Here is a 23,184-nt window from a genome sequence, read left to right as displayed (position 1 = left end):
ACCACAAAGAAACAAGACCTTCTCCGCTTTTGCGCCTAGTAGAGGTAAATTGATCCCACCATACACTAGCATAGTCAGTGAATTTGACAGCTACCAATTTCACCTTCTTCTCTTCGGTGTAGTTATGGCACTCAAATACATGCTCTACCTTCTTCTCCCACTCTAAATATGCCTCTGGATCACTTTTACCATGGAAAGCTAGAATTTTCATTTTTATTAATCCTAAATTCCTATCTTTTGATTTGCCTTTGTTGGAACATGTAGATCCTTCTTCTTCAAACTCCCCTTCTAAATCATCAAAAAGGCTGCGTTTTATGTCTCTTGTCTTGCCACGGCTAGGGGTACCTTGTTCCAACCTTTCCAACCTCTCCTGGACATTACGGTTTTCACTCCTCATGTCCTCTTGTTGCGCCATCATCTTCTGTAACATGCCTTGTATTGCTTCTAAGGTAACTTTCTCCTTAGGGTCCATGATGTAAACCTACAAAAAAAGGTTAGAAAACACCTATTCTAACACTCTCTCATGTGTTTCGCTTGAATGTGTTTGTAACACTCTAATACGCTCACCAAAACAATCACACACAGAATTTCCTCTTAGAGTTCTTATTTGAGTTAACCTTTACTACTCACTTTCTAAAGAGAATTACAAATTATGGTCCCTTGACAATTAGAGCTAACAAAAAAATTGAATTATAGTCTTTTACAGTGGTAAATTCGGCCACAACGAAATTCGACTTCCTCTCATTTTCTTTTTTTTGTATTTGTTTTTTTCGTTTTTTTCGATTTTTTTTTTGACTTATTAACACTAAAACTCTTAGCTAAACAGATCTGGAAGCCTTCAAACACCTCTTGATACTTTTTTTTTTGGTAAGTAATAAATTTATACCAAGAGAAAAAAGATTTACAATGGCTTATCTAAGACAACAACCTTAGAAAGCCAAACACAAGCATACCTAGGACAAATCCCTAGATTATGCCGAATCACACACCCAAATCCAACTTTGATACAAAGCACATGGCATCAACTTAACCCTAAAACAAAACATATTACAATACAAACACCACCAACAACTATTCAAAAATTACATGAGGTATATCCCAATTGTTTGCAAGAAGTACATTTTCACTAGTCTTGTTAACCTTTTTCAAGCAAGAAACTCTAACTCGAACACAATCTTGGATAAGCATTTGAACTCTCTCCCTTGGTAATCCGCCTCTTCCAAAGCAAATGTCATTCCTAGCCTTCCAAATGTGGTATACGGCTGCCCCAAAGCAAATCTTACTTAAAATATTCTTGAAGCTATTCTCCTTCCATTTGTTAGCTAATTCCGCAATCAATGAATCCCATGAACTATACATGAGTTGTTGATGGCATAGATTAAGCATTCCATTCCAGATTTGGGAGCTAAAAACACAACTAAAAAATAGATGATCCATGCTTTCCGGATCCACATTGCATAATGGTCATACATTGTGGGATATAAGGCCTATTCTTGCTAACTTATCCCTTGTCATTAGTTTACCTCTAATGCCCATCCATACAATGAAAGAGTGTCTTAGGAAATGCCTTTTAAACCATACAAGGTTGTGCCAACTAACCTTGTCTTTTCTACTCCTCATTACCTCCCATGCCGATTTGATAGAGAAAGTGCCATTAGTATTAGGGGACCATCTTAAAGAATCCTCCCCTCCCCTTGGGCAGCAAGGGAGAGCTTCCTTTATCTCCATAAGGTGGCAAGAATTTGCCGCTGGCCATCTCCACCCATGCTCATCAATGACTTCATTTAATAAAGCATTCTTAGGGATTCCCGAATCATAGATAACCCGGGCACCATACTTATCCAATAACGGTCCATAGGGGTGCCAATTATCAAGCCAAATAAAAGTGTTTTCCCCATTGCCAATGATTTTCTTGAAATAAGTTTTCATTTGTTCCCTAAGGCCTAGAATCTTCCTCCAAACCCATGAACTCTCACTATTCAGTTTGATCTTCCAAAAACATTTACCTCTAAGCTTGTTTGCCTTAATCCATTCCACCCAAAGTGAATTCCCCTTATCAAGGAGGATCTTCCACATGTTCTTGATGATGGCAGCCTTATTCCAAGCTTTGCACCTCATAATGCCAAGACCACTCTCCACTTTAGGAACACATACCTCATCCCAAGCTACTTTTGCCTTTTTTCCATCCATAGCAACACCACTCCAAAGAAAATTTCTCAAAATTCCGTTTATTTCCTTATGGACACTTGAAGGAAGAATAAATATAGAAGACCAATACACTTGAATGCTAAATAGGACAGCCTTGATAAGTAAAAGTCTTCCCGCATAAGATAAGAATTTGTTACGCCACGAATTAATTCTCCCAACAATCTTATGAATGAGCAGCTTGCAATCACTTCTTTTGAGCTTTGAAGAAGTTATTGGAACTCCTAGATACTTGAAAGGCAATTCTCCCACCTCCAAATTGATAGAATCCGCAAGTTTGAGCTTCTCCTCTTGGGTTATCCCGGCAAGGTATATGTTGCTCTTGTTGCAATTCATTTGGAGTCCGGACCATTCATGAAAAAGGATTAAGGATCTTTTCATAAGAGTAATAGATTCCACATCTGCCCTACAAAACAACATAAGGTCATCGGCAAAACACAAATGAGTTAAGTTGTTCTTCTTACACTTCCAATGATAACCAAAAGAAGGAATGTTCTTGAGTTCTCCAAGCATACGGGAAAGGATCTCCATTGCCATGTAAGGGGATAACGGGTCCCCTGTCTAAGACCATGAGAGCTCTTGAAGAAACCCACCAATTCACCATTTATTCCCAAGGAGAAACAGGGAGTTGTGATGCAACTTCTTATCCAGCCAATGAATTTTCCGTGAAAACCAATTGCTTCAAGGATAGCAAGGATGAAATCCCAATGAACCGTGTCATATGCCTTCAAGAGATCAATCTTCATAGCACACTTCTTGTCTTTGCTCATTTTATGGTAATTATGCATTAGGTCTTGACACAACATTATGTTCTCTCCAATGCACCATCCTCCCACAAATGCTCCTTGGGCTTTATCAATGAAATTCGGGAGAATGCCTTTGAGACAATTTGCAAGGATTTTAGAAATGCATTTGTAGATGGTATTACAACAAGCTATTGGCCTATAATCTTTACACCTTGAAGAGTTAGCAACCTTAGGGACAAGAGCTAAAATAGTACAATTTACCTCTTTGATACTTGACTCATGATATGTGATTTTGGTGATACTTGATGCAAATCAGCAAGAAATGGAACTTTGGTGCTTTTGCAGCTCCTCTTGATTTGATGTTGCCCAAACCACTTGTATGAAGAATTTTGATGTTGAATTTGCTGCTGCCAAATCACTTGATGATGAATAATGCATATTTTTTCTTGTTTTTTTTATATTGATGCACGAACACAAGATTAAAGGCTATGTAGCTTATACTAGACATGAACACAAGATTCAGCTTATGCTCTGATACCAAACTTATATAACCCTTGCTAATCGATCTAACAAGAACTATAACAATCTATTGGAATCTTGCCTAAAGATCTATCTAGCATAAACCAAAAGAATTAGAACCCTCTTATCTAACAACAAGGAACTCTAACTATCAAAGAAAGAATTCACAACTTTCTCAAGAAGTGAATTTAAAGAAAACTCTCAAAAGAACTTTGGAGAAATTCGAAATTTTTTTATTAGAATCAAGCTGCCCATAATCTTGAGTTTAATACATATATATATGTTGCTTCTATCCCTAAAAAAACGAAATAAATCCTTTTAAAAAAAGGATAATAACAACTCATGACAACTAAGTACTCTCTTAATTAAACTATGATAACAATTAATATAACTAAACAAGCTCTCCTAATTAAATTAGGATACTAATTAAATATCCTTCCTAATTAAACTAGAATAACAATTAGATAATAACTAAACAAGTTTTCCTAATTAAACTAGGATACCAACTAGATAATAACTAATCACAAAAGGGCTAGCTGAATTGATATGACTTGGGCTTCCATATGTATATTCGGCTAAGTATGAAATTTGGCCTTAGGAATAATGCCCAACACATGCTCCTTGCTGCCCTTAGACCAATTCATGTATTTGGACTCCTTGTGTTAAAGTAAGCTCTTTTAATTCTTCAAATTGAATTAAATTCACAAGTCTTGAACTAAACTCCATGCTTGTCATGCCATTGCCCATGAGTTGACCTTTGACTTCGCTCGAACTCTTCCCCATAAGCTCCAAATGACTTTGAACTAGCCCAATGATTGCCGCCTTCATCTTCTTGGCTCTTGCTCGTGTAATTGGGCCTCCGTAATAGCTCAATGATCCAAATTCTTCGTGTTTGTTGAAGTAGAATTCGAACCTCCATCGTTATGCTTCCCCGTGTGTGAATTTGGTGAAGTTATCCTTTGATCATTCGCATAAAAAATACTCCCACTATTTTTCTTAAGCTAATAGCCCCTACTATTATACTCGAAAAATTCCAATGAACTTTCTAGTGGATTGAGATCCCATTGCATTAACTCTTCCCTTTGCTTTGGCGAAAAAGTTTGAATTAATTGAATAGGTAAATTTCAAATTACTTAACAAAAGCCCATGATCTCGAGCTAGGTTTTACCCCAACAAATCATGCAACCTCAAATGTGACTCTTGGTGTTAGTAGGCTAGATACTATATATCTCTTTATTTTGACAAATGCATTCCCTACTCATGTCTCTAATATACTTTATCTTCGTTTTAAAAAACAAACAAAGTACACTAGTTAAATTAGACCTAATATGAACATCATTTAACCCTCGCACAAGTACCATATAACTCTGGAAGGTGTGGAAGTATGGATAAAGCATCCATTTCCTCATATTGTTTTTAAAGCTCAATTGACATGGAAGTCAGCATAAGACACTGAACTTCTGTGGAGTCATTAAGATACTTACTAAAAGTATCTTTTTCTTTCTAGGTGGCATTGGGACCAAGCTCGTGAGGCAACGACCCCTCAAGGATGTATAATGTTTTCTCCTGACACAGATTAATTCAAAGATTTATGTACCAATCAGTGAAGTTGCTTCTAGTGAGCCTATTTTTTTTTTCGAGAATTGATCGACATATTGGGTTTGACATGGTGATTATGTGATTTACAATTTACAAATAAAAGAAATAGTAATTTTATTCTTAATTAATATTCATTTTAATTAAAATCTGGAATGAAGTGCTTAATCTTTGTCATCAACATCTCAATCTCATACTGTGGGCCTCTTTGATTGCGGAATTAGCTAGTAAATGGAAGGAGGACAATTTCAAGAATACTTTGAGTAAGGTATGTTTTGGTGCAACCGTCTACCACATTTGGAAGGTTAGGAATGACATTTGCTTTGGAAGAGGTGGATTACCAAAGGAGAGAGTCACAATGCTCATCAAAGATTGTGTTAGAATAAGGGTAACTTGTTTAAAGAAAGTAAATAAGTGTAGTGAAAATGTGTCAATTGCAAACAATTGGGGTATCCCTCATGCAATATTTGAGTAGGCATAGTATGGTTTTCCCTTTAATGTGATTGTTTTTGTGTTGTAACCTTGGATCTCTATGTTCCATTGTTTGAATATTTATTGTACTTTCTTGTTTGTTTCGGCATAACCTAGGGGCTTGTCCTAGGTATGCTTGTGTTTAGCTTAATCTAGGGGCTTTGTCCTAGATAAGCCTCTTATACATCCTTTCTTTGGTATAAAATTATTATTACTTACCAAAAAAAAAAACCTTTACTTATATAAGTGTGTAAGGTATTAGAATTAAGGTGAGTTATGCTTAAAAGAATAAAGAAATTCATTAAGACTTATGATGTAAATTTTGCCATAAGGGTATTTTAGACATTTCATATTCTTGGGGTTAGCTTAGTGGATTTTGTGTGTTGAATATGTGAGAAATGATGAATTGATGAAAGAATTTGCACTAAAGGTAAGCATATAATTTTTGACCATAGGATAAAAGTGTCATTTTATGTGATATAGGTTAATTTTGCTTAATTATGTGCACGACATATGTAAAAACCATTATAATAAATATGTATATTCATATGGAATGTATGAGATATATGTAAATGCATAAGAAAATAATCTGATGCTCGATGAGGCTTGAAAAGAATAAGGAAAAACAATGAATGGGCATATTTCATCTTATGATTATACATGTATACATAAGGAATCATAGTATATGCATGATTTCAGAAAAATAATGAAAGAGGAAAAACATTTTCTAAGTTATGCATGTTTTCGAAAAATGGAAAACAAGTGTTTTTGGTTTTATAATGACTCATATGATACAGAAAAGCAAAAAGCATGCTTAAAATCCTTAAATGTAGTTGTACTGTGTGGACAGCAAAGAAAGATGTCAGTTGTATTGTGTGGATAGCAAAGAAAAAAAATAGAGAAATATGCATCTAAGAGAGGATTGTACCTTGTATGGTGACTGCAAGTACTGTCCTATGTAGTCTAGACCGATCAATGAAAATATTTGATAAACAAAAAAAAAAAGAGAAAGAATTAGCAAATATTTTATGAAAGTCATTTGCATTAGAATCATGCATGCAAGCCTATGTGGCTGATAAAGAGTTGAGAAAGATGTATGATCAGAAAATAGAAAAGTCATGGCACTCATACATGCATAAATCATGACGAGTGAATCATATTTGTATAGTAAAGAAATTAATAAATGGGTGAAAGAAGAGAATTATGATATGTGTTTAATGTGTGTTCCGTGTTAATTATTTTGTTTGTAAATAGCCCAAACACGCTGAGTATAAAAGAGACTAGTACTGGTATGAAATGCTTTGAGTATTGAGTATGATCCTTTTACTGAGCCATGGTCGCTCACTTCGTTTAATTTAATATTTTATAGGTAAGGAGTTGCAGCAAAGGTTCCCAGGGAGCACTAGTGAGACATAAGGCTGAGGGAGGAAGACACCATATTTTTGTTGATTTATATGTTTTCGATGTATATGTGAATATATGCATATATATATATACTTGATATAGATACTAGTGGATATGTATATATTTTGTTTCCTATATGTATATATGTGATTGTGTATCTTTATATTTATATATGTATATATATGGCTAGTCATTAAAATTAGTTATAAAGTTTCTGTGGGTCCTAATTTTTATGATGGTTATTATTAAGTATTTATTTTGTTAATTGTAATTATGTTGATGAAAATCCAGTCGATTGATAAGATTGGTTTGTGTGAATTGCTAATTAAGAGTGTTACAGGGCATAAAAAAAAAATCCCCAGACCCTCTAAAATAGGGAAACTCTTGCCCTTTTTTTGTAACACACCTATTGGTTAGGAGAGGTTACAATGTCACTATTATTTCCATAAAAGTTGGACTCTTATCTCTTCCAAAGCTTTTCTTTCATCTATTTTAGTCCAACTCTTTCAATTGGGCTTTGAACACCTTTTTGGTCTTCAAAATGGAGAGATGGATGGCTGCAACTTCACTTGGGCTTCAAAGGAGAACTTCTTGGGTTTTTAAGACATCATGAGAGTTTTGAATGCAAGTAATAACATTGCACCTATAAGCAAAGGTGGGCCAAGGTGGAAAAGGCAATGAATCTTTAGGCTCGCATAGAGCTAATTCTTCATTCTCAATGGTAGCTTGAGCCAAATGGAGATTTGCTAGAGACTTGGAAGCTAGAGTTAGAGAAGTGGCCGAAAATACATTAGCAAGACTTGATATCCATGCGAAGCACAAACACGGAGGCTGTCTAGGAAAAAGCTGATTAGGGCTCCTGTGCTGGATGAATGGCGTATTCACAGGAAGAGAGAATTTTAGAAAACCTAGGTGACAACTCAAGTTTTCGTCAATATGTATGTGAATTATATTAGATAGATCTCTAATGTGAATAAAAGACACACACATATGTATGTGCATAGGAATCCATGTCTTATTAGAAATTAATCCAAACACATTTTCTTCATGGTTTCATGTCTTACATGGCTTGACAAAAGGTGTTTAGTCTTGCCATGCTACCAATTTACATGGTGCCACACGACATCATGCACACCAAGTGATTTTGGTCAAGTGCGATTAATAGAGTTCTCTTTCTCCCTAAACACCAAGATTGTCATCAAACAATCTTCACCTCTAGGCTCAAATTGACCCTTATATGTGTATGACTCATAAGTGCTCTATTGAATTAGCATTGTTTGAATTCGGATTGAATTCAAACATAGACCAAGATTGGCCTCTAGTAGCATCATGGCCACCCAGACAATAGAGTGTAAGCGAACACATCCCTTAAGCTTTTGCAACATCACAGTTATATGCAATGCAATCCTTTCATCAACCAATACCTCTCTTCCAATCCAACTATGGTTTTTATCTCTACCCACATGTCCACTTAAGTCACTTGAGTGTAACTTTCTAATTAGCTTATCGCTTAATGAGCTTCTTGGAGTACATAATTGACTCCCTTTAAATAAATACCCATCTTAAATAATGAAATCCTCCATAGGAATATTATGTAAATAATTATTCCATACTTGGCTGAAATCTTCATCTTTTTTTTTTTTGGTAAGTAATAAATTTATACCAAGGAGAAAAGGATATACAATGGCTTATCTAGGACAAACCCCTAGAAAAGCCAAGCACAACATACTGAGGACAAACCCCTAGGTTATGCCGAATCAAAACACAACACACAAACCAAATTGGTACAAAAAGCACCACGACATCAACAGAAACCTAATACAAGGAGTACATCACAAGTCCGAAACACCACCATAAGACTACTCAAAAATTACATGAGGAATACCCCAATTGTTTGCAATTAGCACATTTTCACTAGTCTTGTTAACCTTTTTCAAGCAAGATACTCTAACTCTAACACAATCTTGGATAAGCATTATAACTCTCTCCCTTGGTAATCCACCTCTTCCAAAGCAAATGTCATTCCTAGCCTTCCATATGTGGTAGACGGTTGCCCCAAAGCATAGCTTACTCAAAATATTCTTGAAGCTATTCTCCTTCCATTTGTTAGCCAATTCCGCAATCAATGAAGCCCACGGATTGGAAATGAGTTGTTGATGGCAAAGATTAAGCATTCCATTCCAGATTTGGGAGCTAAAAGCATACCTAAAAAAGGGATGATCCATGCTTTCCGGGTCCTCATTGCACAATGGGCATAAATTATGGGATATAAGGCCGATTCTTACTAACTTGTCCCTTGTCATTAGTTTGCCTCTAATGCCCAGCCACACAATGAAGGAGTGTCTTAGAAAGTGCCTTTTAAACCATACAAGATTGTGCCAAGTAACCTTTACTCTCCTACTTCTTAATTCCTCCCAAGCTGATTTGATAGAAAATGTGCCATTAGTATTAGGGGACCATATTAAAGAGTCCTCACCACCTATTGGGCAGCAAGGGAGAGCTTCCTTTATCTCCATAAGGTGGCATGAATTAGCCACTGGTCATTTCCACCCATGCTCATCAATGACTTCCTTTACTAAAGCATTCTTAGGGATCCCCGAATCATAGATAACCCAAGAACCATACTTATCCAATAACAGACCATGGGGGTGCCAATTTTCAAGCCAAAGAAAAGCGTTTTCCCCATTGCTGATGATCTTCTTGAACTTGGTCTTCATTTTTTCCCTAAGGCCTAGAATCTTCCTCCAAACCCATGAACTCTCACTATTTGGTTTGATTTCCCAAAAACATTTACCTCTAAGCTTGTTTGCCTTAATCCATTCCACCCAAAGTGAATTCCTCTTGTCATGGAGGATCTTCCACATATTCTTAATGATGGCAGCCTTATTCCAAGATTTGCAACTCATAATGCCTAGTCCACCCTCCACTTTAGGAACACATACTTCATCCCAAGCAACTTTGGCCTTTTTACCATCCATAGAAGCGCCACTCCAAAAGAAGTTCCTTAAAATTTCGTCTATCTCCTTATGTACACTTGAAGGAAGAATAAAGATAGATGACCAATACACTTGAATGCTAAAGAGGACAGCCTTGATAAGTAAGAGCCTACCCACATAAGATAAGAATTTGTTATGCCAAGAAGTAATTCTCCCCACAATCTTATGAATGAGCAGCTTGCAATCACTTCTTTTGAGTTTTGAAGAAGTTATTGGTACCCCTAGATACTTGAAAGGCAATTCTCCCACCTCCAAATTGATAGAATCCGAGAGTTTGATCTTCTCCTTTTAGGGAATCCCGAAAATGAAAATGTTGCTTTTGTTGCAATTCATTTGGAGTCCGGACCATTCATGAAAAAGGATTAAGGATCTTTTCATGAGAGCAATAGAATCATAATCCGCCCTACAAAACAAAATAAGGTCATCGGCAAAGCATAGATGAGTTATGTTGTTCTTCTTACATTTCCAATGATGGCCAAAGGAAGGATTGTTCTTGAGTTCTCCAAGCATACGGGAAAGGATCTCCATTGCCATGACAAATAGGTAAGGGGATAACGGGTCCCCTTGTCTAAGACCTTGAGAGCTCTTGAAGAAACCCACCAATTCACCATTTATTCCCAAGGAGTAAGAAAGAGTTGTGATGCAACTTCTAATCCAACCAATGAATTTGCCATGAAAACCAATTGCTTCAAGAATAGCAAGGATGAAATCCCAATGAACCGTGTCATATGCCTTCAAAAGATCAATCTTCACAGCACACTTCTTGTCTTTGCTCACTCATGGTAGTTATGCATAAGGTCTTGACACAACATTATGTTCTCTCCAATGTTCCGTCCTCCCACAAATGCTCCTTGGGCTTTATCAATGAAATTTGGGAGGATGACTTTGAGACAATTTGCAAGGATCTTAGAAATGCACTTGTAGATGGTATTACAGCAAGCTATAGGCCTATAATCTTTACACCTTGAAGAGTTAGCAACCTTAGGGACAAAAGCTAAAATAGTACAATTTACCTCTTTGAGTAGATGGCCCGAGGAGAAGAAGTGTTGGATAGCCTTAACCACATCACTCCTAACAATCTCCCAAGCTACTTTAAAGAAGAAAGCACCATATCCATCCGGCCCCGGAGCTTTATTGTTGTCCATGGCAAAAATAATGGATTTGATTTCATCCTCCTCCATTCCTTGATCAGGTTCTCTTTTTCTTGAAGCTCTAATCGGAAATTTACAGCCTTTGAATTTCCTAAACATTAGAATTGCATGAATTCGTGGAATTGAGGACCTTCCTGAAATAGCTTACTAATTCCTTCTTAACATCTTCCATATCACTCACAAAGTCCCATCATCTAGCCACACACCATTGATAGAATTCCTACTCCTTCGAGCTTTGATGCATTTGAAGAAATATTTTGTATTTTGATCTCCTTCTTGAAGCCAATGAACCTTTGCTTTTTGGCGAGCTAAAGATTCTTTAGCTCCACTAAGTCTTGAGTAGTTCTCTAACCTAACCTTTTCTTCCTTAGCTAAGTCTTCATTTAGGGGGTGGCTTTGGAGCTTATTCTGAACATCCTCTAGCCTTACTTTTGCTTCTTCCACCTTTTCTGAAATTCTCCAAAATCCCTCCCTATTTAGCCTCCTTAAATCTCCTTTTAATCTCTTAAGCTTGCTGATGAGATTATACATAAGGCTGCCTTAAATGTCCTATTTCCAAGCCTCCCTCACAATATTAAGGAAACTTTTATGATTTGCCCACATGTTGTAGAATTTAAAGGGGACCTTCCTTCTCTCTTCACAACCTCTACAAGTCACAATACAAGGGGAATGATCAGAGATGGAAGGGTTGAGAAAATTGCTAAGGATTCCTCAAAAGCATCTTTCCAATGTTCATTTACTAGGGCTCTATCCAACTTGCATGCAATCCTCCTATGCCCTTCACTACAATTACTCCAAGTGAGCTGATTTCCCATATACCGAAGATCATCTAGGTTTGCCTCCCCACAACATTTGTTTAAGTCATCACAATAAGTATCTCCCCATGACACCCCTCCAATTTTCTCATTCGAACCCCTAATTGCATTGAAGTTGCCCATAATTAGCCATGGTTTCCTCCCCATCTGATTAGAAAGCCTAGCTATTTCCTTCCAAAGGCTTCTCCTTTCCATTGGTTGATTATACCTGTATACTATAGTTATATCTATGAGGGTGTTCTCCTTTACTAACCAAGCCTCCCCATGAATGAATTGAGGGTTTTTCTCTATAATGTCTAATCTGATGGTTTCCTTATTCCATCTTAACCAAATTCTCCCATTAGGGTGAATATCATTATATTGGCATACTCCCACTCCCTCCAAATATTACCATTCACTCTAATTAAGTTATCATTCCCCATTTTAGTTTCCAGCACAGTCATTAATTCAATGTTATTATTCTTAATGAAGTGTCTTACCTCCCTTTGCTTGATAGGAGCATTGAGGCCCCTAATAATTCCAGCATGCAATGTTGGTCATTTGGCTAATGGGGGAGGGGAATTTGCTTTCTTAAGCTTTGCCAATTTCTTCCCCAAGTTCATAGTCTTCATGTCCACTTCCTTCTTCCTAAGATCCATCTCATCCACCTTTAGCTTTCCACCAAATGGGACTATTGTTGGAGAGCCTTCATTTTCCAAATCCTCCATAACACTAGTGATGGTTCCATCATCCTCTGGAACAATTCCACTTGCTGTTGTAACTTGACTATTCTTGGATGTGCTAGCTGCATTCATCTTTTCTTTCCCTGCCGAATTAACTCCTTCATTGGATTTCTCTGAATTTTCCTCCTCATACATCACTAAGTTCCTTTTGTCTTGCTCATGGGACTCATAGTTGGCTAACGCTGAGTATCTATTATTCTTATTTGTGTTTACCACCGACTTATGAATCTCCATGCCTTTGCCTTTGGCCTTCTTGTCATTGTCGTTTGCCACTTTCATCATGTTATCTTTCCCATGTTGTTTCTTAGATACTATCATTCCAGCCCCGTCCTTCAAAATTTTCCGAGAAGATGAGCTGCCTTCAAACTTCGGAGCAAAAGAACAGTTGGCTGTGGAGTGTCCAAAGCATTGGCAAACATTGCATTTTAGTGGTTTCCAGCTATACTCTACATTGATCAACATGCTTTCACCATTTGGTAGAGTTAAACTTATAGACTCCGGGCATTCCGCATCCACTTTGATCTCAATGCATATCCTTGCAAAATCTAATCTTGTCCCTCCTTCAGTGATAGAATCCGCATAAAGAGGATTTCCAATAGCACTTGCTATGTAGCTAAGGCCTTTTGGAGACCAATACTCTAGTGGAATGCCATACAATCTAACCCAAATAGCCACCTTCTTTACATCATTGATCATCATGGGAAGGTTTGTAGTCCATTTCCTAACAAGGAAAGGCTGTCCACCAATGGTCAGTTATCCTTCTGAAATCTTCATCCTTCTCATATAGCTCTTTAAGTTGCTCAAATTTGATATTTTTAGGGGCAATTGTGACTAACAATGTTGCTGTTCTACTCAATGCATCTTTCACTATATTAGTTGCACCTGATTTATGAATAATCACGTAATTAAATCTCTCAAGGTACAAAGCCCATTGTGCTAACATTCAGTCTATATGCTTTTAGGCCCCAAAGTCCTAAAAGGCTTGGTGGTCTAAATAGATGATAAGCTCCCTTAGTAACAAATAAGGCTTCCATGTCTTCGAACATCTAAATATTGCATATAATTCTTGTTGGTAAGTGGACCACTTTTGTCTTGCTTCAATTAACTTCTTACTAATGAAAGCAATTGGTCTCCTCTCTTGTGAAAGTACTCTGTCAATCCCAATTCCACTAGCATCACACTCTAGCTCAAAAACTTTATTAAAATCAGACAATGATAAAACATGAACTATTGTTAACTTTTCCTTAATTAATTCAAAGCTTCTGTCTACATCTTCTCCCCATTGAAATTTTTCTTCAAACAATTGTGATAGGTGCTATGATCCCACTGAAATTACGAATGAACCTCCTATAGAATGTAGCTAACCCATGAAAACTCTTTACCCCTCTTATAGTTTTTGGTGTCTTCCATTCTCTAATTGCTTTAATCTTGTCCTCATCCACATGTATCCTCTCATCACTAATTTTGAAGCCTAGCAACAACAGCTTTCTTATTAAGAACACGCACTTCTTTAGATTCACATATAATTTGTTCTCCCTCAAAACCAGGAACACTTGCTTTAGGTGATTTAGGTGCTCCTCATCATTCTTACTATAAATTAAAATGTCATCAAAGTAAACCACAAGCACTGATGGGGTTGTGATATCATTCACAAAGATGCTTTGGGTTGATATCATTCAACAAATGCAAAGAGATATTAAGAATTCTTGCAAGCTTTGCAAAGTTATTATTAAGAAAACTCAAATAAGAAGTTTTATTAATAACTTGAATTGAATGCTTTAAATGACAAAACTCATGTCCTTATATAGGCTTATTTCACCTAACTAGACTAGAAAAATATCAAACATAAGGAAAGTATTTTATTTAAACTTTCCTAAATAAGAACTTCTTAAAAGTTATTATTTTTCCTAAATCAAAATAAGACACTTACCAAAAATAAAAGTAGGACTCTTAACTTATTTAGGGAAACTAATATTAATAAAACTTTATTAATTAAAAAAGACTTACGATTCTTTATTTCATATGCATAAGGCTTCGTTCATGATTCCATGTCATCATGCCAAATCACTAAATAAGCTGCCACATCATATGCCATGTCATCATTGGGTGCCACATTATCAACCTTCTTTTGGATAATTTCTTTTGCGTTTTGAATGTTTTTGATGTATATTCGGCCACCTCTCCAATTCCAACTTCCAAGCCTTTATCAACCCTACTTGCCACCCAAGAAGCTAAGGAGAATGAATTTTCAACAATGCACCAACTCAAGGACATCAAACTTCTTCACTTTTGGCCCAAATCCACTTTTGGGTATAGTATCATTGCATACACCTAAGGTCCAAGTGAATAACTTGGTATCATTAGCCCAAAAGAAAGCTTCATGAGGAGATTTATCAAGGCCCAACCATCCAAGCATCATTTTAAAGCCCAAAGAGTCCATTTTGTGTGTTTAATTGACTTGTAACAAGATGAGAGATTGGTTGTTTTAGTTAGGAAACATAATTCCTAAAGTTTTTTTTTTTTGGTAATTAATAATTTTATATCAAAGAGAAAGAATGTACAAAGGCTTATCTAGGACAAAGCCCCTAGATTAAGCCTAGGACAAGTCCCTAAGTTATGCCAAAAAAAACCAAGTAACTAATAGAAAACACCCAATCAATGACACATAGAGAATCAAAACAACACCATATCCTTTAAAAGGAGCAACTATTTATCAACCAACTAATGGGAATACAAACTCAAGGGGATCGAACTCACCACAAATGCCTACACAAAGATTGAATGAGGGATGCCCCAATTGTTGGTGATGGACTCATTTTCACTAGACTTGTTAACGTTATCCAAGCAAGTCACCCGTTCTCTAACACATTTGATAGAGGCATCGTAGACGCATCGAGCTATCAAGGAGATCCGCTACATATTTCAATTGGGCCAATTATGAGGAGTAGAGCTAAGAGGATGCAACAAGCCTTAGTTGGACTCGTGGAGGCTTGGAGACTAAGATCAGCTCACTCAAGAACAATTGGATGCTTGAAGGAGCTAACAAAGAGATCAACTTGATTCAGGCCTAAGCTTATGTGTGAGCAAACTTTGAACAACCATAACTTTTGATCCAGGAGGAGTTATGAGGCCTGTAATATATCAACGTGAAGCTCGTTTCGAGCTCTATAACCACAACCAGCAAAGCTGGTTGCACCAAACTTGGAGGCCCAAATAACGTCATTTTAGTTCGTATTTCACAGTTTTTTGTTTACCCAAATTTAGGATTTTCATTTTTATGATTTTGAGCTCATTTGTGATTGGGCTAGACTTTATTGAGCTCATTTGTGATTGGGCTAGACTTTATTGAGCCCAAGTGACATCTTTTCTTTTAATTTAATTAGTGCTTTGGGTAGTTACTTAGGTAATGGGCTTGGGAAGTTTGGAAGTCCATTGGGTCATGGGTAGTTTAGGGTTAAGTTGACATTATACTATAAAAACAAAACATTTCAAGATGAATAAAACTTTTTTGGCTGATTTTTCACAAATAGATTGCTTACTATTCAGTTTATAATCTTTGAACTTATCAAGCTTGTCTTGTGGCGTTCACCATTCTCAATATCAAGGTTCGTTCGATTCCATATCGATTCGGGTCAAGGTTTAATTACGTGACGAAACCGATTCAATCCTGGGAAAATATCTTCTTGAGTGTTGGGTCTTGTGTCAAATCGTTAAGGTTTACATCAACATTCTTTTATAAGCATGGTTACTCTCTCCTTGGATAGTCCACCTCGTCCAAAGCAAATGTCATTCCTAACCTTCCAAATGTAGTAGACGGTTGCACCAAAACATAACTTACACACAATGTTCTTGAAGTTGTCTTCCTTCCAATTTCTAGCCAAGTCCTCAATCAAAGAGACCCAAGGTTGAGGATTGAGATGTGGATGACAAAGATTAAGAACCTCATTCCAGATTTGGGAGCTTAAAATGCAGCTGAAGAAAATGTGATCCATACTTTCTGGTTCTTCATTGCACAAAGGGCACACATTGTGAGAGACAATGCCGATTCTTACTAATTTATCCTTTGTCATAAGTTTTCCTTTTATACCCAGCCACACAATGAAAGAATGTCTTAGAAAATGTCTTTTGAACCAAACAAGGTTATGCTAAGAAACCTTTTCTCTCATAAGACGAATCATCTCCCAAGCCGATTTGATAGAAAATATGCCATTGGAGTTAGGGGTCCAAATTAGGAAGTCCTCTCCTTTCGTTAGGCATCAAGGTAGTGATTCCTTTATCTCCAAGAGGTGACACGAAGTGGCCACTGACCATTTCCACCTATGACCATCGACTACTTCCTTTACTAATGAGTGCTTAGGAATACCCAAATCATAGATAACTCAGGGTCCATATTGATCCAGCAATGGTCCACAGGGGTGCCAATTGTCATGCCAAAGAAAAGTGTTTTCTCCATTGCCGATGATCTTCTTGAACTTAGTCTTCATTAGTTCCCTTAGCCCTAAAATCTTTCTCCAAACCCAAGAACTCTTACCATTAGGTTTTATTTCCCAAAAACATTTACCTCTTAGCTTGTTGACTTTAACCCATTCCACCCAAAGTGAATTATTCTTGTCAAGGAGGATCTTCCACATGTTCTTAATAATGGCAGCTTTATTCCATAATTTACTCCTCATAATACCTAAGCCACCCTCCACTTTAGAAACACATACCTCATCCCAAGCAACTTTGGCTTTTTTACTATCCATAGAAGCACCACTCCAAAGAAAAACCCTTAGAATTCTGTCAATCTCCTTATGGACACCTAATGGGAGAATAAAAATAGACGACCAATACACTTGGATGCTAAAAATGATGGCCTTTATAAGAATAAGTCTACCCGCATAGGATAAGAACTTGTTGCGCTATGTGGTCATTCTCCCAACAATCTTGTGAATTAGCAGTTTGCAATCACTACCTTTGAGTTTTGAAGAAGTGATTAGTACACCTAGATATTTGAATGGAAATTCACCCACCTCCGTATTGATAGTTGCCGAGAGATTAAGCTTCTCCTTTTGGGATACTCCGGAAAGGAAGATGTTGCTTTTAGCAAGATTCATTTGAAGCCCAGACCATTTATGGAAGAGGATAAGAGAGTTTTTCATAAGGGAAATAGAATCACTGTCTGCCCTACAAAACAAGATAAGATCATCGACAAAACATAAGTAAGTTTTATTGTTCTTCTTACATTTCCAATGATGGCCAAAAGAGGGGTTGTTCTTGAGTTCCCCAAGCAAGAACAATAGCAATCGAGAAAGAATCTCCATTGCGATGACAAAGAGATAAGGGGAAATTGGGCCCCCTTGTCTTAGACCATGAGAGCTCCTGAAGAAACCTACTAATTCACCATTAATCCCCAAGGAGAAAAAAGGGAACATGATATAACTTTTTATCCAACCAATGAATTTGATCCAATCCCGAATCCAATTGAAGTTTCATGCTCGGTCCATAGTCCATCCAAGACTCCATCAAGTGCAATCCAATCAAGACCAATAGAAGAATACCAAGTCCAATCTCATCACTTGATAAATTCAGCCCTACATGAAGTGTGGAGCCCAAAACCTTGTTTTGAAGAGAGGCAAGCACAAACCTAAGCTATGTTCAAGCCCATTTCGTGATGTATTTTCGGCCACTTCTCCAACTGTAGCTTCCAAGTCTCTATCAAGTCTCCATTTGGCTCAAGCCACCATTGAGAATGAAGAATTAGCTCCATACAAGCCCAAAGATTCATTACTTTTTCCACCTTGGCCCACCTTTGCTTATGGGTGCAATGCTATTACTTGGATCCAAAACTCTCATGATCTAATAGGTCTTAAAGATCCAAGAAGTCCTCTTTGAAGCCCAAGTGAAGTTACAACCATCCATCACTCCATTTTGAAGCCCAAAAAGGTGCTCAAAGCCCAATTGGGAGAGTTGGACGAAATTGGATGAAAGGAGAGCTTTGGTGGAGACAAGAGCCCACTTTTTATGGAATAATAGTAACATTTTGTCCTATTGCATTTATTTAAAGTATGGCATGACTATTTTGTGTGGTTTAGAGTGAATTAAGGGCTATAGTGAACTATTTTATTAAAAGTCTATGTACACATATATCTTGCCGCCACTTACTTCCATATAAAGTGGCTATGCTTTGTAAAATGCAGTTTTTACTTTTAGAATGAAAACTTGAAGAAGCTTTGTTGGCTCTCTTTCTTATTTCCTTTATCCAATCATTCTTGGTGGAAGATTGGTGGTGGAAGGCCCCAAGGTTGATGGAACTTTCCTTTATGCCTTGGTTATACTTTATGTTTCCTTAGAAATCCAAATTAGAGTGTGTATGTGTGTTAATCTTGATTATGGCAGAGAGTTGCAACATAATTACCATTTCTGCCACTGCATTCTACTTGTAATTTGATTGCCTTACTCTACTCCAATTGTGTATGTCCATAGCTTGAAAGAAATTTCTTTGTGTTGTGATTATGATGAAATGAATTCGGTTGAATTTGGAGTTGATTTGGTTGGTTAAACTGCAAGAACAAAAAAACTGCTCATACCACATGAACAGTGAAAACAGTTTTTGATATTTGGTTTCTTGTTCCATGTTTGGTTGAATATGCATTATTTGGTATCAGAGCCTAGGTTGTTTGTGTGATTTGTTGATTGATTTCTACCTCCCAGAATTACTGTTCGCAGAACCTTAATTTGCCTTAAACACAAACCTTCCATAACCTAAACACTTACCAATACTCACCCCAACCCTTAAACACTTATAACCATTAACCTTTACCTACTAGCCATTACCACAAATGTCCCATAAAAGAACTTCATCCTCATCCTCCTCACCTCCTCATCCTTGGGAATTTGCCCACATGGCATTAAAAGAAGAGGTCAAAGGAGAACTTAAGGCCATTAAGGACCAAATGAATCAAATGATGCAAATGATGAGAGACTTGACCCTCACACAAAGTCGGGCACCCTTATCATAGCCCCAAACTTCAACACAAAGCCAAATACCTCCTCCTCCACCTCACCCAACCCAACTACATCAACCAAGAAGACATATTAGACCTTCCCCTCCTCCTCCTAGACATCATAGGGAGAAATTGATGTTTCATGATTATTCAAGTGAGGAAGAACAAGAGAGGCCACCTAGGAGAGAAAAGGATGATGATAGGGGTTTAAGGATTGAAATTCCGAAATTTGAAGGGAGCATGAGTCCGGATGATTTTGTTGATTGGTTACATGCTATAGAGAGAGTTTTTGAATATAAGGGCTATTCGGATAAGAAGAAATGTAAACTTGCCATCTTAAAATTCAAGGATTATGCATCCTTGTGGTGGGAAAATCTTAAGAAGCAAAGGGAAAGGGATGGTAAAGAGAGAGTGAGATCTTGGGAGAAACTAAAGAAGCTTATGAAGAGAAGATTCCTTTCGGACAACCATAAACAAGACCTTTACCTCAAGCTACACACCCTTAAGCAAGGAAGTGATGGAGCAGAGCATTACATAAGGGAGTTTGAGAAGCTATTAATGAGAAGTAAGCTGCTGGAAGTGAAAGAGCAAACCATTGCAAGATTCATTGGTGGTTTAAACCAAGACATTGCTCATATGGTAGAATTGCAACCATGTTACACCTTTGCAGATGTTTGTAAGTTGGCTATTAAGGTGGAGAAGCAAAAGAAGGCCATGAAGTCTACGGTTGCCAAACCATTTACCAAGGGGACTTCATTCTCCAAAAGTCCTCCTTTCAACAAGGGAACCACCTTTGAAAAGGGTTCCCCATCCAACTATAAGGCTGCTGAAATCACTTCCAAGGAGAAAAGGAAAGAAAAGGTGGTAGAACCTAGCAAGAACAAACCAATTATGGGAAAACTTGATCTCTCCAATAAAAAGTGCTTCAAATGCCAAGGCTATGGATACTTCCAAGCCGAATGCCCAAATAGAAGAACTTTGTCATTGATGGAGATTCAAGCTATTGAAGAATCTCTTCAAGAAGATGAAGAAAATATAGATTATGGCCATGAAGATGGAGCTGCCGAAGAAGAAGAAGAGGAGGTCATACAAAGGGCTGATGAAGGAGAGATGTTAGTGATTAGAAGAGCATTGCATTCCAAGTCCTTTCCATATGAGGAACAAAGGCTCCAAATTTTCCAATCAACATGTACCATTGGAGGCAAGGTGTGTTCTTTGATTATAGATAGTGGAAGTTGTGCAAATGTGGCTTCATCTATATTAGTGGAGAAACTTGGATTGTCTACCATACCTCATCCTCAACCATATAAGCTCCAATGGTTGAGCAATGGGACCAGCCTCCAAGTAGCCAAACAAGTACTTGTTTCCTTCTCCATTAGCAAGCATTACCAAGATGAGATTGTGTGTGATGTAGTTCCTATGGATGCATGCCATTTGTTGCTAGGGAGACCTTGGCAATTTGATAGAGAAGTAACTCATGATGGTAAAAAGAACACTTATTCCTTCAAATTCAAGGGGAAGACCATTACTTCGCTACCTCTTAGCCCCCAAGAAGCTAATAAGGCTATCAAAAGGAAAGGAGTTAGAAGGGAGAGTATGTATATGAATGGGCAGCAAGTAGAAAAGGCTCTTTTGAGTTTGCAACCTGTCTTTGCCTTACTTATACTTGAAGGGGAGCTCAAACATGAGAAGAAAGAAGCCCATCCCTTAGCTCAATCTCTCTTGGCTGAATTTGGAGATGTGTTCCCACTAGAGCTTCCATCCGGCCTCCCCCCTATAAGAGGCATTGAGCATCAAATTGACTTGGTTCTGGGTGCACCATTGCCTAATAAGCCAGCATATAGATGCAATCCCATGGAGACTAAAGAGTTGCAAAGGCAAGTGGAAGAATTGATTGAAAAAGGCTTTGTAAAGCCTAGCATGAGTCCATGTTCCGTTCCAGCCCTACTTGTTCCTAAGAAAGATGGCTCATATAGGATGTGTGTGGATAGTAGAGCCATTAACAATATAGCCATCAAGTATAGGTATCCCATCCCTAGACTTGATGACATGCTTGATGAGTTACATGGTGCTTGTGTCTTCTCCAAAATTGATCTAAGGAGTGGCTACCATCAAATAAGGATGAAAGAAGGAGATGAATGGAAGACAACCTTCAAGACTAAAGGAGGCTTATATGAATGGTTGGTTATGCCCTTTGGCCTTTCAAATGCTCCAAACACCTTCATGAGACTTATGAATGAGGTACTCAAACCTTTCATTGGCTCTTTTGTTGTTGTGTATTTTGATGACATATTAGTGTATAGCAAAACTTGTGATGATCATGTCTTACACTTGAGGAGTGTCTTTGATGTATTGAGAAAGAATAAGTTGTATGCAAAGGAAGAGAAGTGTGATTTCTTTGTAGGCCAAGTTGTGTTCCTTGGATATGTAGTTTCCAAAGATGGCATCCAAGTAGATCAATCCAAGGTAGAAGCCATTAAAACTTGGCCCCAACCGAAGACTCTTACTGAAGTAAGGAGCTTCCATGGCCTTGCTTCTTTCTATAGGCGTTTTGTGCCTAATTTTAGCACTCTCATGGCTCCCATCACTGAATGCATGAAGAAGAATGGGTTTGAATGGTCCACGATAGCCTCCAAAGCATTTGAGGAGATTAAGAAGAGGTTATGTGAAGCCCCCATCTTAGCCTTACCTGACTTTGATAAAGTGTTTGAAGTGGAGTGTGATGCTAGTGGAGTTGGCATTGGGGCAGTCCTCACTCAAGCTAAAAGACACATAGCTTATTTTAGTGAGAAGCTTAATGATACAAAGAAGAGATATTCTACCTATGATAAAGAATTTTATGCTATTGTTAGGGCCTTAGATCATTGGAGTCATTACTTAAGGCCTAAGCAATTTGTTCTCCATTCAGATCATCAAGCTTTGAAGTTTCTTAGTAGCCAACAAAAGATAAGTGCAAGGCATGCTAAATGGGTAGAATTCCATCAATCTTTTTCTTTTGTTTCTTCCTATAAGCAAGGAGCTTCTAATGTAATTGCTGATGCACTCTCAAGGAGACATTATCTATTATCCATACTTGATGCATGGGTCCTTGGGTTTCAGCTCATGAAAGATTATTATCATGAAGATGAAGAGCTTGGAGAGATCTTGAAGAAGTGTTCAATGGGTGCCTATGAAGACTACATTGTCCAAGATGGTTTCCTCTTCAAAGGAACCAAATTATGCATACCTAAGGGTTCTTTTAGAGAGCTTCTCATTAGGGAAACATATGGTGGTGGGTTGGCAGGTCATTTTGGCATAAATAAAACCTTAGAGATGCTTAAGGAACATTTCCATTGGCCTAAGATGGTTGGTGGCGTCCAAGCCATTGTAGCAAGGTGTGGCACTTGTCAAAGGTCCAAATCTCATTTTAAAGTTGGTCCTTACATGCCTTTGCCAATTCCGGAGTAGCCTTGGGAAGATCTAAGCATGGATTTTGTGGTAGCTCTTCCTAGAACTCAAAGAGGGAAGGATGCAATAATGGTGGTGGTTGATAGGTTTTCCAAAATGGCTCACTTCCTACCATGCACCAAAACT

General features: G+C 37.6%; 1 protein-coding gene across 1 annotated transcript; it reads right to left on the bottom strand.

Annotated features, from left to right (window-relative positions):
• Positions 1-12,439: 12,439 nt before the first annotated feature.
• On the bottom strand, positions 12,440-13,568 carry LOC123228789. The gene is made up of 2 exons (XM_044654237.1): positions 13,462-13,568; positions 12,440-13,283 (listed from the first exon to the last, which is right to left on the bottom strand). Exons 1-2 carry the CDS (start codon positions 13,566-13,568, stop codon positions 12,440-12,442), a joined length of 951 nt encoding a protein of 316 aa, XP_044510172.1.
• Positions 13,569-23,184: the final 9,616 nt, after the last annotated feature.

This window comes from Mangifera indica, chromosome 11 (assembly GCF_011075055.1).
Source record: "Mangifera indica cultivar Alphonso chromosome 11, CATAS_Mindica_2.1, whole genome shotgun sequence".
Classification (NCBI taxonomy): Eukaryota; Viridiplantae; Streptophyta; class Magnoliopsida; order Sapindales; family Anacardiaceae; genus Mangifera; species Mangifera indica.
Note: the sequence above shows the minus strand (reverse complement) of the source record. Positions and strands in the feature narration are given on the sequence as shown.